At 38.4% G+C, this 14,395-nt stretch overlaps 2 protein-coding genes across 3 annotated transcripts; one reads left to right on the top strand and one right to left on the bottom strand.

The window, feature by feature from the left end:
• Positions 1 to 3,423: 3,423 nt before the first annotated feature.
• LOC111491018 (short-chain dehydrogenase TIC 32, chloroplastic-like) lies at positions 3,424 to 6,452 on the top strand. Its single transcript, XM_023139729.1, has 8 exons — positions 3,424 to 3,618; positions 3,778 to 4,009; positions 4,093 to 4,172; positions 4,545 to 4,698; positions 5,018 to 5,096; positions 5,400 to 5,484; positions 5,878 to 5,924; positions 6,055 to 6,452. Exons 1-8 carry the CDS (start codon positions 3,513 to 3,515, stop codon positions 6,211 to 6,213), a joined length of 942 nt encoding a protein of 313 aa, XP_022995497.1. The 5' UTR covers positions 3,424 to 3,512; the 3' UTR covers positions 6,214 to 6,452.
• Positions 6,453 to 6,582: 130 nt separating this feature from the next.
• LOC111491016 (mitogen-activated protein kinase kinase kinase YODA-like) lies at positions 6,583 to 11,859 on the bottom strand. 2 transcript variants are annotated; one of them, XM_023139727.1, is made up of 11 exons: positions 11,524 to 11,859; positions 10,588 to 11,154; positions 9,781 to 10,509; positions 9,592 to 9,679; positions 9,423 to 9,485; positions 9,189 to 9,349; positions 9,026 to 9,101; positions 8,856 to 8,915; positions 8,663 to 8,770; positions 7,879 to 8,159; positions 6,583 to 7,797 (listed from the first exon to the last, which is right to left on the bottom strand). In XM_023139727.1, exons 2-11 carry the CDS (start codon positions 11,142 to 11,144, stop codon positions 7,323 to 7,325), a joined length of 2,598 nt encoding a protein of 865 aa, XP_022995495.1. In that variant the 5' UTR covers positions 11,145 to 11,154; positions 11,524 to 11,859; the 3' UTR covers positions 6,583 to 7,322. The 2 variants fall into 2 exon arrangements, with proteins under 2 accessions (XP_022995495.1, XP_022995496.1); XM_023139728.1 differs by having other exon boundaries at positions 10,588 to 11,149.
• Between the last annotated feature and the right edge of the window lie 2,536 nt (positions 11,860 to 14,395).

Genomic DNA, 14,395 nt, shown 5'->3' with positions numbered 1-14,395 from the left:
TCCATTTCTTCTCTTTTACTGCCTCTTCATAGACAATTGGATCACTATCCATAAAGAATGCAAAATAACCACTATCACTTGATTCATAATCCATCTCATAATCAATCATCCAGTTTGGTCTTTTTCTTGTTCTTGGATGTCTTTGATTTTGATCATGATCTTCTTCTACTGGTTCTTCTTGTTGAGCTTGTGATGAGCTCTCTCCATGCTCATAGTGAGGCTGAATAGGAGCTTCAGTTTGTTCTTCTTCAAGATCTACAGGAATCTGCTGATTCACAGTGATCTTTTCTTCCCATGTCCAAGTCTTATTTTCGTCAAAGACTACATCACGACTCACCACCATCTTCTTTGTCAAAGGATCGTAGAGTTTGTATGCCTTAGAGGTCTCGCTTACTCCAAGGAACACACACTTCGAACTCTTGTCCTCAAGTTTCTTCCTTTTCTCATCAGGAACGTGTGCATATGCTATGCACCCAAAGATTCTAAAGTGGTCTACTGCAGGTTTTCTTCCGCTCTATGCTTCTTGTGGAGTCATGTCTCTAACAGAAAAGGTAGGGCTCCGATTGAGAATGTGAACGGACCACACAACAACTTCTGGCCAGAATTCCTTCGGGACTTCTCCTTTATTTAGTAAACTTCGAACCATGTTCAGAATGGTCCTGTTTTTCCTTTCGGCCACACCATTTTGTTGTGGTGTATATGCTGTTGTTAATTGCCTCCGTATGCCCTTCTCTTCACAAAATTGAATAAACTCTTTCCAGCAGAATTCTCCACCTCTGTCAGTTCTTAAAACCTTGACTCTTCTTCCAGTTTCAGTTTTCACCTTGACTCTTCTTCCAGTTTCAGTTTTCATAGTAGCACAAAATTTTTTGAAGCAGTCAAAGGCTTCTGATTTGGCGTGCAAGAAAAAAGTCCATGTTTTTCGACTAAAGTCATCGATGAGGGTCATGAAATATTTCTTGTTACCATTTGATGCAGGAGAGATGGGACCACATATGTCTGAATGAATCAACTCCAAAATTGCTTGAGCTCTTCTTGATTTTCCGGATGGAAAAGAGTTTCTTTCATGTTTTGCTACTACACAGCTCTCGCAAATTTCCGTTGGTGGAGTAATATCTGGCAACCCAGTTACCATCTTCTTTGAGGACAACGTCTTTAATTCTTTGAAGTGTAGATGACCATACCTAAAATGCCAAAGCCAAGTGGTATCTTCTTTCTTCACCATCAAACTTTTGGCAACGATATTTAACGTCAACGGATATAGACGGTTGGTGGTCATCTTCATCTTAGCAATCGATCCTCTTTTGGAGTCATAAATTTCACATTCTATCATTTTGGAATGTGATCACATACCCCTTTTCTTGTAACTGACCGATACTAAGTAAGTTGACCTTCAGATCAGGAATGTAGAATACATTAGAAATAGACTCTACAAAGCCATTTCTAGTCTTGATATCTACGGTTCCTTTCCCCATCACTTGGAGAGATGAATTGTTGCCAAGAGAGACTGTAGTATGAAAATTTTCATCTAAAGTTGAGAAGAATTGTTGTTATAATCGTTTCTGACTAGGTCTGCTGACCTGCCAACATCTCCACTTCTTTCTCGACTGCCTCTCTCACGACCTCTGCCTCTTCTTTGGCTCTTCATAACCTGTTTCCACAATATCAAAGAACTCCTTTGATCTGAGAAAATTTTCCATCAACATCGCCCAATGATCATAGTGACCGTCGAACCTCAGGATGGCGGATTGGCTCTGAGGGCTGGGCACGGGGGTCCCAGTCCCGAACCCGTCGGCTGTTGGTGGACTGCTCGAGCTACTCCCGCGACGAGAGCTGGTCGCTGCGTGCCGGGCGGGGGACGGACTGGGAACGGCTCCTTCGGGGGCCTTCCCCGGGCGTCGAACAGTCAACTCAGCTCTGATGCCAATTGTTGGTGACAACAGAAAACTGAATTGAGATTGAGAGGAGGAGTGATTTGAATGATGGGGAGGGAGGTCCTTTTATAGGGAATTCCAGAGTGGGTTGAGATTTTATAGGGTGATTCCGTAGTCGGTTGAGATTTTTGTGGATGAATTTGAATTTGAAACCAATTCAAATTCTATTATATTATTAGCTATTATTACTTTCATGAATCGGAATCCCAACGAACAGGAGCTAAAAAGATAGACTAAGATATGGTAAAACACGATTGAACTGGAAATATAGGAAGGAAAAAACACAAATTCGCACCTCGAAATCGAAATATGGCACCTCGAAGTCGGAAATATTGCACATCAAATGAAAGATTGGGCAAAGGTGGGGGGAGCAGAGCGGAGCTAGGGTTTCACACAGGCCTCCGCTGATATTCCGCACTTCCAGATTTTTTACTTTCTATTTTTTATTTTTGCCCTCACTAACGCTCAACAATTTGTGTTCGGTTCGTGTTTGGCACGTGACCTCAACAAACAAAACTGGCCACACACGTGATGGTAGTTAGGTTTCAGGCTAAGCATACATTTATCACTACTAATAAATATTGTTTTGACTCTGATTTCTATTTGGGTCTTTTTCATTAAATTTTTTAAATTTTTTTAAAAGAGGTCAGTTCGAGAGAGGTTTTCATACTCTTAAAAACTATTTAGTTTCCCTATCGAATTGATGTGAGAACTCACAATCGACCCCGACAATATCTGCAATAACATAGAGTTGTTACAAATGGTATCAGAATTAAACATCGGGCAGTATACCAACTGGACGCTATAATAGTGCAGAAATCTTTCCTTAGCATATACGTTTTTCCGCTCTCTAAAGCTTAACATTTTGTACTTCCAGTTTAAACATTTATGAATATTTTGCAAACTAGTCGCATTTATATAACTCATATCCAATTTTTTCAAATATTTTATTTTAAGATGTAAACATCTTACTCCGAACATCATATTTAAAACCTTAAAAGTGGTTTGCTCGTGTTGTCAAATAGTTAAAAGATGAAAATATATAACAAACACCTAACCGAATCAATCGGATCATGTAAAAATAAGCATTAGGGCGTGTCTCTCGCACACATAAATACATTTTCACTTGCTACCTATCATAACTATAAATAATGATGACTTGTCTCACTATGAACCCTTGGAACTTTACTCGCTCCATCTATGCGAGAACAAGGAAGCTATCGCTATCTCTCAACTGTGCGCTCCAAAAAGCTGAAGAAAAGTTGGAACGGTCGAGCACCCATCGATACTTATCCATCCACTTGATATCTAGAAGAAAAATAGGCGCAACATTGATTCTTCAGGATCGTACACCGAACCCATTTTTTTCAATTGAATTGACAGATTAGCTTTAGTTTCCATCCGGCGCGTACTTTGGATATATTGAGTGAAATTGGGCCCGATTGACATGCGAGAGAGAGGTGGCAGAATGCATGGTTCTTATCAAGAAAATGAGTTGGCCACAACTGGTTGGTCTCTAAAAGCAATTTACAGATTCAAAAACTCTCAAGTGCGTCAGAAATTCCATCGCTCAACGGAATGTGGTTATTCAGAAGAAAAGGGCCCTCCGGGTTTTCGTCTTCTTCCACCGCCGAGGAAGTTACAAACGGAATCGATGGCACAGGACTCACCGCCATTGTTACAGGTCCGAATTTACTCTAGAACAGTTCTTGTTTATGTATTTTGAACTGGGTATCATCCTCCTTCGATTATACATCTGGGTTTATGCTAATAGGTTTCCATTAGAATCTTCTGGGGATTGTGCTTTCGTTATTGTTTATAACATCTGGGTGTTCTTCTTCAGGAGCGTCGAGTGGTATTGGCTCTGAAACTGCGCGTGTTCTTGCATTACGCGGAGTCCATGTTGTTATGGGTATTAGGAACTTAGAAGCTGGTAGAAATGTAAGAGAAACCATCATCAAGGAGAACCCCTCTGCAAAAATTGATGCCATGGAGTTGGATCTTAGCTCCATGGCTTCTGTGAGAAAATTTGCCTCAAATTATCAGTCAGCTGGGTTTCCACTTAATATCCTCATGTAAGAATTGATAGCCACTACAGTGACATACAGGACTATAAGTTAGCTATCTTTTTCATATCTGTTCTTTTCTGTGGTGGAAGTAATAATGCAGGAGTCATGGCTGCCCCTTTTGAACTTTCAAAAGATAACATAGAACTGCAATTTGCAACAAATCATTTAGGTATGTCGCTTATGTGATAGATTATTTCTTGTGTACTGAAAGCTTTTAATCTATATGAACTTGCAAGAAGATGTATATAGGATACTCGTGAAACCATTGACACAACAAGAGTTTACATGAACTTGTTATGGCCCAACATGATTGGGTGAGAAATTGAGGCTGTGGCCATGGGGAGATTAGGCAGTAGGCCTTGCTTAGCTTTAGAACTTTGAGTTTATTGCATTGATATATTGGCTGCTATAGGAACTTTTGTACCAATTTTCATTCTATGAAGTAGAATTGATGGATAGTTTCTTAGTCTACAATAACAGTAAGGAAGCTAACTTATTATACAGCTGATCATTAATGACCTTAATACTCGAGTTCGTGCAGGTCATTTCCTCTTGACAGATCTACTGTTGGATAGTATGAAGAAAACTGCCATTAAAAGTAAAAAAGAAGGAAGAATTGTTAACGTCTCCTCAGAAGCTCACCGTTATACATATCCTGAAGGCATCCGATTTGACGGAATTAACGACGAATCAAGGTAAGTGCTAGGCAGTTCTTTGTTTTCCTCCTACTGAAATGCAGATGACTTTCAACTCCTTACATTGCCTGCAGGATAGAAACAAACAAGTAACTCAGTTTGCATATTTGCTGCTTGCTGCCATTTTTTCCGTTTGCTTTGTTTTAAGTATTGCCCTCAAAGTGATCAAATTGCCACTTCCTTTCCAATTGATATTCAGAGTAGCTAGAAATTAATGAAAGATGAAATGTTTTTCTATGAACTTAAGCTTTGAGCTTTCTTGTTACATTTATTCATATAAAAGTTTGATAGTTCATGTGTTCAAATTCTCTCATTGTAGGTACAAAAAAATGCTAGCTTATGGCCAATCAAAGTTATGTAATGTGCTGCATGCCAATGAACTTACAAGACGTTTCAAGGTACGGGTACTTGTTTGGTTGATGGTGGAAAAAAACGAACCAAAAACGAGAAACGAGAAACAATGAACATATAAGGGCATAATATAATAAATTTAAGTTCAATCTGTGTCTTCCAAATCTAAAATTATTATTCATTGGCAAACTTCAGTCAATGCTGCTGTTACTCTTACTACAGTCTGATAGATATGTTCTTCATATAGGGAGGCAAATTATTGAGACCAAGAGCTTATTTCGTTAAATTTCGTTCATTTTCTTTTTCTTGTTTTGTTCACTAATTAAAACTGATGGGTTGTTCTTGTACAGGAAGAAGGAGTAAACATAACTGCAAACTCACTTCACCCAGGAATAATTGCCACAAATCTTTTCCGCCACTTCAATTTTGGCAATGGTAATACCGAAGCTCCGTTCGATAACAAATTAATAACAATGTGAATAGTATTTATAGGCTTACCAAACGATTATCAAACGGGTCTTTAGTTAACAGTTGCTTATACATTTGGGATCCTATTGAAGTCTATTTCTCACATCACATTGATGGAAGCTGACTTTTCTATTACTGCGGCGATGAAATTGGGCAGAAATCTCCTCTGTTCTGTTGTCTATCTTGAATGCTTACGTTTTCATATGAAAACTTCTCCCTACATGAGTATAATGCAGCGTTCAGTTCAGTAGATATGCATCTTAAAACTATAGACTTATAATTTTTCGAATCCACCAATTTTTTCTTCTTGTATTATTGCTAGCTTTATCAGCCTGAAAACTACTTTTGTTTTTCGTGTAGGTATTGCGAACACTGTCGGCAAACTCATATTTAAAAATGTTCAACAGGTAATCTTCATTCTAATGACGAAATCGTTATAAAACAAAACTTCTGCGTTCTTATGTAGAATATCTCGACCAATAGAAGCAAAATGCATATTGGGGTTAGTTGTTTATTGACCAGGGTCCGAATTTGCAGGGTGCAGCAACAACCTGCTATGTAGCATTGCATCCACAAGTGAAGGGAGTGAGTGGTGAATATTTTCTGAATAGTAACCTAAACAAGGCAAGCCAACATGGGCAGAATGTTGATCTGGCTAAGAAACTTTGGGATTTTACCACTAACTTACTCAAATAACTCAGCTCAGTTTCCTCTATACATCAAGTTAGGTCGTATTGCTGTGTGTTTTTAGAGTATAACACCACAAATAAGGTAAGGGGATTCGCCCTACGATCCTCGTAAACGAAGGTACTATCATCCAACTGTTCAAGTAATTTTCAGGCTGGAGTTTGTCTGAATCTGTGTTATGTGTGATATTGCTATAAATTTGTTTAGAATTACACTATCTATCATATACATATTAAACATTTGGATTACTAAGGATTTAGGATTAGATGGATTAGTGTAACGACCACCAATATGCTGAAAACAACCTGTATAACATATATTCTCTATCAACAGATGATGATCCATATAGAGATTCAAATATGAATCTTCATTTTTCCATTTTTTTTTTGCTGAATTACTGAGTGGGATGTACATACAGTTGATATGATCAAACGGTATACAGTAACGCTCTCGATCAAGCATTAACGGTATGAATGCACGGACTTGGTCGAGATTTGGTGCTTCCATTGACAAATTTAGAACCCCAGATCAGTCTTTCACTTCCTGTACATAAGCTTCAGACATAAGGGGGGGTCTGATGGATAGGGATTTTACCATTTCAATCTTCATAACATCTTATTCGACGATGTTTAAGTGTACAGCTTTCATTGCCATGAATGTTTCTTTGGCTTGGTGTATTGCCATAACATAGATCTCTTCAGGTTCAATCCTAAAGCAAAATTGTACTTAATTTTGTACAATTTGATGCCACCATATCATAAGCTACCAACAAAAATAAGGTTTCTGCGTACCCGGAAGCCAGCTTCGGCGGGTGTATGCATACTTCCATCAAGAACTTCACCTTTCTTTATCTGTTAGTCGTTGTAAGGAACCTTATATATCATGTGATAGTGAAATCAACTTTCTCCAGTTCTTTCAAGATATTAGAGACCTTACTGCACAGGTCCGTTTGTAGCGGGTCTTTATGACATGACACTGCTTAGTTTCTTCATCGTTAAACAACACGTTTCAGTTTTGGTTATGGTTTCAAGTCTGCCAAAGAAGAGAGACCAGAACCCTCTTGTGAGCTTCCTCTGGTAGATGGGTCCGTGAAATTTCAAGCAGTTGCTTAAATCCGACTATCTGCGGTTGGTCGAAAGAGAGTTCGGACTTAGATCCAGGGAGGGAGTTGTTATGTGATCACTCAGGAGCTGCCTAGAAACACGATCGGCCAAGACTGCCTGCCCGTCGTATAATTCCCAAGCAGGCTTTCCAAATTGCTCGGAGAAGATGTGAGAACCTGGTTGAATCCCCATCCCCTGAAAGATGTCAGGGTTCGAATCCTGATATGAAGGACCATTACTATAGGGACCTATTGAAGGCTTCGGCAAGCTCCCAAAACCCTCCTGTAGGTACGGTGATTGTTTGAGATGCTGGTGTGGAATAGCACCGCTTCCTCCCGTGAGCGGAGTCGATGCACCTGACATGTTCCGAGGGCTAGAGATGGGCGACGGAGACATTCTTCCACTCGGGTGCTGTGGCGATCGAGAGTGCACCAGAGGGCTTCCAATGGGGGAAACAGGACATGAAAGGTTCCTCGGAATATGAATTTCACTGACAGAACGAAAAAAAAAACGTGAAAATTTGCCTATTGACAACAACACAATACACACACCGTGAGAGATTCAAAAGAACCTGGAATGCAACACGGCTGTGGAGAGTCTAGATGAAGGAGCTGCAGATCTATCAGAATCCAAGAAGCTGGGATTCCTTCCTGAATGCTCAGAACCCGAAATCGGTCTTTCAAGAGGTGAAGCATGTTTTACAAAAGGATGTTCCAAAAGTTGAGCAGCTGTAGGACGATGAGCTGGATTACGTTGCAGACATTGTCTAACGAAATCTTTTCCATCGTGCGAAAGATGCTCTGGGATTTCGGGAAGTTCTTTGCCATTGCCAATCTTAAACATTGCAGCGACCTGTAGACCTCAGCATCAAACATAACTCATCAGTACAAAAAAGAAAAGAGAAAAAATGTAGGTGTAATCGCCTAAGTCCACTTCTTGCAGATATTGTCCTTTTTGAGATTTTTCTTCCATTCTTCACCTCAAGGTTTTAAAACGCATCTACTAGAGAGAGGTTTCCACACCCTTACAAGAAATGTTTCGTTCCTTTCTCCAACTAATAAGGGATCTCACAATCCACCCTCTTGGGGACCCAACGTCCTCATTAGCACACAGCTTAGTGTCTGGCTCTGAGAGGGAAACGAAGCATTCCTCATAAGGGTGTGGAAACTTCTCTCTAACATACGTATTTTAAAATGTTGAGGGAAATCTCAAAAAAAGACAATATCTATTAGCGATTAGATTGAACTATTACAATAGGTCTATCTAAAACACAATCGAACGGGGACCCAAAAACAATTACTAATGTATAAAAATTCAAGATAGAGAAGATCAGAACTTTGGTTTAAGCCACTTACTCCCTCATATTGACTCCAAGGAGGCTTCGTTGTAGCCATCTCCAAAACAGTGCATCCAAGACTCCAAATATCCACAGCAAGATTACAACCATTTGAATTCTTTATAACCTGTACAAGAAATGAATTTGGATTAAACTTTTAGCCTAAGAAAGTTATAACAAGAATTTGCATTAGTAAACAAGGGCGGTCCGACCTCCGGTGCCATCCAGTATGGGCTGCCTTTAAGCGACAAAGGGCACGATTGCCCAGTTATCTGAAAGAAAATTCAGGATAAGTAAAGTAAGATGGATAAATAAAGTAAAAAAAAACTTCGTGTAACGAGTCCATATACACACGATTTGTGTTTAGCACAAAGAAGCTTACATGTTTTGCCATCCCAAAGTCAGCCAACTTAACACGCCCCGTGGGATCAACGAGTATATTTGCTCCTTTGATATCCCTTTAAAGAAAAAATTAAACCAAGTTATGGAAGTAACAAAGGTTTATACTTCAAACTACCGGAACAAGCTTGGCTGATTCAATTCACCTATGAACAGTACTCTTAGCATGTAAATACGCAAGCCCGGACAGTATTTGCTGGGTATAACTACGAAGTGCAACTTCTCCAAGCTGTCCATATTCCTGGAGAAGCTTGTAAATAGAGCCACCAGATACATATTCAAGGTAAATGTAAAGCCTGTCCTCAACCTGCATACAATATCTTGAAGCTAAGTAATGTACAACAGTACTCAACTTGAACTCAGTAGAATTTGATGGGTACCGTTTCAGATCCATAATACTGCACGATGTTTGGATGTCGTAAACGACTCAACAAGGTGATTTCCTGAACAATACTGAATTGTTTCAATACCAAGTAGGTCTTTGAGGCAGAAAAAAAACAGGACAAAGCACAGAAATTAAGGATTATTTCCCATCAATCAGGAACATACTTGCATTAATTGCTTGCCACTCTCCTTGGACTTTGCATCATCTGAAAATAATGTAACCTCCTTCATTGCACACATTTCACCACTTTCACTGAACCAGTCAAGAATAAGAACAAATAATAAGAATCAGGAGAATGTGCACCAAGGCAGCAGTAAAGTTCTAAGCAGCAGATAATGAAAAGGCCTGTGTACCTGTTGAAACCAACATACACATGCCCAAAGGTACCCCTGCCCAAAAGCTTCCCCTTTTTCCAACGGGAGCCTGGGCTTGCTGGATTATCAGCTCTTCCAGGACTTCTTGGAACAGAGGGAGATGTTGCAGCTGAATTGGAATGAGAAAAAGGAGCATTGGAAATTGCGACCGGAGGTAGAGGTAAGCGGTGTGTTTGCTTCTCGTCAGGCCATGTCTGTGACTCGGTTGGTATCCCTCCTGCTCTAGGATGAATTGGTGTCACTGCACCACTATGGACTCTGGAGCTAGGACCAGGGCTAGTCATTCTGGGACTGGGAGCTGGTGAATACTCCGGGCTACCTCGGCTTTGTTGCAAAAATAGCTGTCCTGATAAATCACCACCCATTGAGTTATGCCCTGAATTGTAACCAGAACCAGGACTAGAACAATGGCCTGACCCAGGAAAAGTGAGATCCATATAGAACTTTCCAGCACTAACAGCATTGTTAATAACTTGCTCTGTGCTAAAAGCCCTTATGGGACTTCTTGAAGGACTTGACATTGAACTGTCTGGAGCAATACAAAAATTCCCATTATATGGGACTTGCAGATTTGGAACATGACTGCTTAAAGGCCTCCTTTTGGGTGATGTGGAGAAAATGTGGTTGCTCAAGGAGATATTTGCTGGTTTTCTGGGCTCTCGTGAACTTGGTGGAGTGACAATAGAAGACTGATCCTTGACAATGGCACTACAACAGAAAAAAATAATTGAAACAAACAGGTCAAGTATGAGCATTCCACTAAAGTTATAGGTCATTGCAGCTCACCTTGAAGGACTGCCTGCAGCCGTTTTAGACCCGAGATCGTAGTCAGTTGCCTGAGGACTACGATGGCGCGAATCTAGTAGATCCGCGCTATCATTCGAGCTCTCACTGGACACTGAACCAACACCAAGCTCTGCATCTAAATCAGCATGGTTAGGCCTCCTGGGTATGCATGCTGGTCTTGGGAGTGGTAGATATGACGATGGCTTGGAGCTTCTTTCAGAACTCGGTTTTGGCGAAATACTAATCCCAGAGTCGGTACGACCTACAATCGACGGCTGCACACCAGGAAGAGGTAGAGGTTGAGCTTGTGGCCTTTCAGAAGAAAAGCTTTGACATCTTGATACTTGTTTTGAAGGTGAAATTGTTCTCAAAAGAATAGGAGATCGAGTTCCTTGCTCAGAAATTGTATCATTATCATTACAAGTTCTTGGAGATCCTCCTGATCTGCTGTTTGTTTTACCATCAGCTGTTCTAAGTTTTCTCTGCAATGTATTGATAAAACTTTCCTTGCTCTTCTTTGCTTCTTTTGATGATGACTTCCCCCACCATGGAGGCATACTTCTTTTACTTCAAACAAATATAATCACCACATAAGATTTCCAAATGGATACTCATCTCTACATTCATAATACGATTAGGGTACTAATTTTCTACACTATCCAACTTCAACAATTCATATTTGGTCATTTTCTAACAGTTGCAGCATCAAGAACAGAACACACTCTTATCCATTTTCCATTCGGGTTTCCAATATTCTCGGAACTAATCCCCGAGTTTCAACCTCAAAATACACGAAAACTGCTTAAAAATGCAGATCTACTAAAATTTCAAGAATGAAAAACAGTGAATATGAAATAGTTAATCACTAACCAAGCTTAAACATGAGAGAAATCAACTAATAGAGATGTAAACAGGAGAGAATCATAGAAAACTTACTGAAAAGAAAGTCGCTAAGAACTACAGATCCCGCAGAACCCACTTCGCAATTTCGGCCGAATCAGATGAAGAAACAAAGGGAATCAATCAAATTGAATAGTGATGAAAAGCGAAAACCCTCGAAATTGAAGTTCAAATGATCGAGGAAGAAGAAGAAGAAAAAAGGGAAGAACACGAACTTGCACCCAAAACAAATTTTAATTCAGTGATTGGCAGATCGGTTCAGAGATAGAGAAGAAGCTAAAGAAATTAGGAGGGAGAGAGAGAGAGAGAGAGAGAGAGAGAGAGAGAGGAGAGCCAGAGCGTATAAAAAGCAAAGAGACATGAAAATGCCTGAAAATTGATTTTTCTTTTATTTAATGTATTTACTAAAATGATTACTATTTGAAATGGATGACTAACATTTTCAACCCATTTTCTAATATTTTTTTTATATTTTATTTTATTTATTATTTTTTCAAATATATTATTACTTAATTTATGGAATTTTAAGAGTTTATTTTCCATTTTTTTAATATTAATGGAATATAGTAAATTTCTTTTGAAAAATCTATTCCCAATAAAAAAAAACTGCATTTAAAATAAATTAATATTTCAATGCATGTCAACTTAAGATAATCATAAAAATAAATACATATATAGTCAAAATGTTCCACAAATTTAAATATCACAAATGATTTAAAGTTCAAACATATAAGAAAAATAAATTATTAAACAAAAAATAATAATTTAAATCTTACTACAAAGTTTTTAATAGTTGAAACACATATAATAAAATAATTATTATAATTGGTTTATTTTAATCCAACTAAAATTCTATTCTTTAAATAAAAGTTTAAACTTTAAAATTATTTAAATTTTAGGAAAAAAATTAACCAATAAGAGAGAGAGAATCAAGATATTGTCCTCTTTAGGTTTAGGGATCCACATCACAATCCACCGAGCATACTTGGTGGCCCTCTTTCTTTCCTTAAAAGTTGTTTTGTTCTTCTCTCCAAACATCGTGGGACATCACAATCCATCGACATCAAGATCCACCTCTTTTGGGTCCAGCGTTCTTGCTGGCACTCTGTTCTCCTCCCCAACCACCGTGGGACATCACAATCCACCAACATCACGATCCACCCCCCTTCGGAGTTCAGTGTCCTCGCTACACTCTTTCCTTTCTCCAATAGATGTGTGACCACGCCAAATCCACTCCCTTTGAGGCTAGCGTCCTTAATGACACACCGTCTCGTATCTACCCCTTTGGGGAAGGGCCTCCTCATTGGCACATATTTCAGTGTCTGGCTCTAATACCATTTGGAACGGCTCAAATCCACTCCTCTTCCGGGTTTTCATATCTTTATTTGGGCTTAACCCATTATTTTTTCAATTTGAGAGTTATAATTTAATTTTTAAAGATGAATTTGTGATTAGGTTTTTTCCATAAAAATGAAAGCATTTATTCTATAAATAAATGCTTTTATAAAGAGTAAAAAGGTGTTAAAAGTGAAAGCACTTATTCTACGAGCGATGTCGTGAAAATCATGTGCGTTCGTGCTAAAATATTTTTCATATATTTTAAAAAGTATTTTTACTAGGTAAAAAAAAAAACATGTTTTTAGATAAAAGCTCGGTATCTTATAAGCTAGTAGTGAACTCATTTACTCGTTACTAAAAGAAATCACTAAATTCATTTCGTATCAAATAACTTGATTCCAAGAAGAATAACCGAGCATTTTGCTCTTCAAAAGAACTACTCTTATTTTCTTTTCAACAACACATCAAAGTCAAACATAAACTTTAATAAATAAAAAATATTATTTAAGGTTATCTATCGAGCTTAGCTATATTGTTATAACCCGACTCCTTCGATAAAGGTGACCCATTACTCATAACGTGCAAATCAGCCACACTATAATAACATAAAATTAAGTAGATTTTTTAATATTAAAAAGAGATAGAGACTAATTTCTTACGAATTTAAATATGTTACGACGAGCACTTGACACAATCGCACTTTTAAAGGCAGCGGACTAGCGATTGTGCGGCACTCACTTTCCAACGACAAGTGAGCTAAGCCAATTTGTACTTGCGTCGCCTACGGCCAAGCGACGTATGATCGAGCCTCTAGCCTCGATTTTAAAAGAAGGTTTTGGAAAACGAGGGTAGAGAGAGATTTTAGAAAGAGAGATTTTTGAAAGAGACGTTATATAAGCAAGCAAGAGAGAGATAACAACGACTTAGCATATATAACCTTGGGTAGGGAGAAGTTGACAACTAGTCATATCCCCCTATAGTACATTTTGAGACATAGCCGTTAATTTAATAATTAATTACGAAAAAAAATTAAGAAAAATGTATAATTGACTTTGGTATGAGATGAATGATGTGATAGAGTGGAGTAGAAGAGAAATATGAGATGATTTAAATTAGGGTACAAGAATTTTTATTCTATGCTTAACCTGAGGACCTTAGGCCCTCCTTGTGGGGTCCTTACAAATATAACCCCCAAACGCTACCCGAACCTTGCCACGTGCGCTGCCCTACTTTTTTTTTTTTTTTTTTTTTTTCCCACGCTTATTCGCAACTTTTAATTGGTTATCTTTCGCCCAATCATACTTCGCCAAGTGTACATTCGTTGCTTTTTCGGATTCTTTCGTGATTTTTTTATTTACTATATTTTACATTATCTTATTATTATCACAATTTTGTAAATATTATTCAGCTTAGATTACCATTTTAGTCCATCACAAACATAAGCTTACCATTTTCTTTTAATTAATTAACCATTTAAGACTTTTTAGCGGTTTTATTATTTTTTTTTAAATAGCGATGAACTCACTTGATGACTCCGACATTCCTTACGAGTTTTTCGAACATGTTTTGT

This window comes from Cucurbita maxima, unplaced genomic scaffold, assembly GCF_002738345.1.
Source record: "Cucurbita maxima cultivar Rimu unplaced genomic scaffold, Cmax_1.0 Cma_Scf00016, whole genome shotgun sequence".
In the NCBI taxonomy this organism is placed as follows: Eukaryota; Viridiplantae; Streptophyta; class Magnoliopsida; order Cucurbitales; family Cucurbitaceae; genus Cucurbita; species Cucurbita maxima.
The sequence above is the reverse complement of the archived record's forward strand: the minus strand, read 5'-3'. Positions and strand labels throughout refer to the sequence as shown.

Bases quoted from the DNA above. Each gene is read 5' to 3' on its own strand.
- LOC111491018 (XM_023139729.1), top strand. From the start codon at position 3,513: ATGTGGTTATTCAGAAGAAAAGGGCCCTCCGGGTTTTCGTCTTCTTCC. The intron at 4,699-5,017 runs GTAAGTGCTAGG...CTCTCATTGTAG, and splicing joins GGAATTAACGACGAATCAAG to GTACAAAAAAATGCTAGCTT. The intron at 5,097-5,399 runs GTACGGGTACTT...GTTCTTGTACAG, and splicing joins AACTTACAAGACGTTTCAAG to GAAGAAGGAGTAAACATAAC.
- LOC111491016 (XM_023139727.1), bottom strand. From the start codon at position 11,144: ATGCCTCCATGGTGGGGGAAGTCATCATCAAAAGAAGCAAAGAAGAGC. The intron at 10,510-10,587 runs GTGAGCTGCAAT...TTTCTGTTGTAG, and splicing joins GCTGCAGGCAGTCCTTCAAG to TGCCATTGTCAAGGATCAGT. The intron at 9,486-9,591 runs GTATGTTCCTGA...AGTATTGTTCAG, and splicing joins GTGGCAAGCAATTAATGCAA to GAAATCACCTTGTTGAGTCG.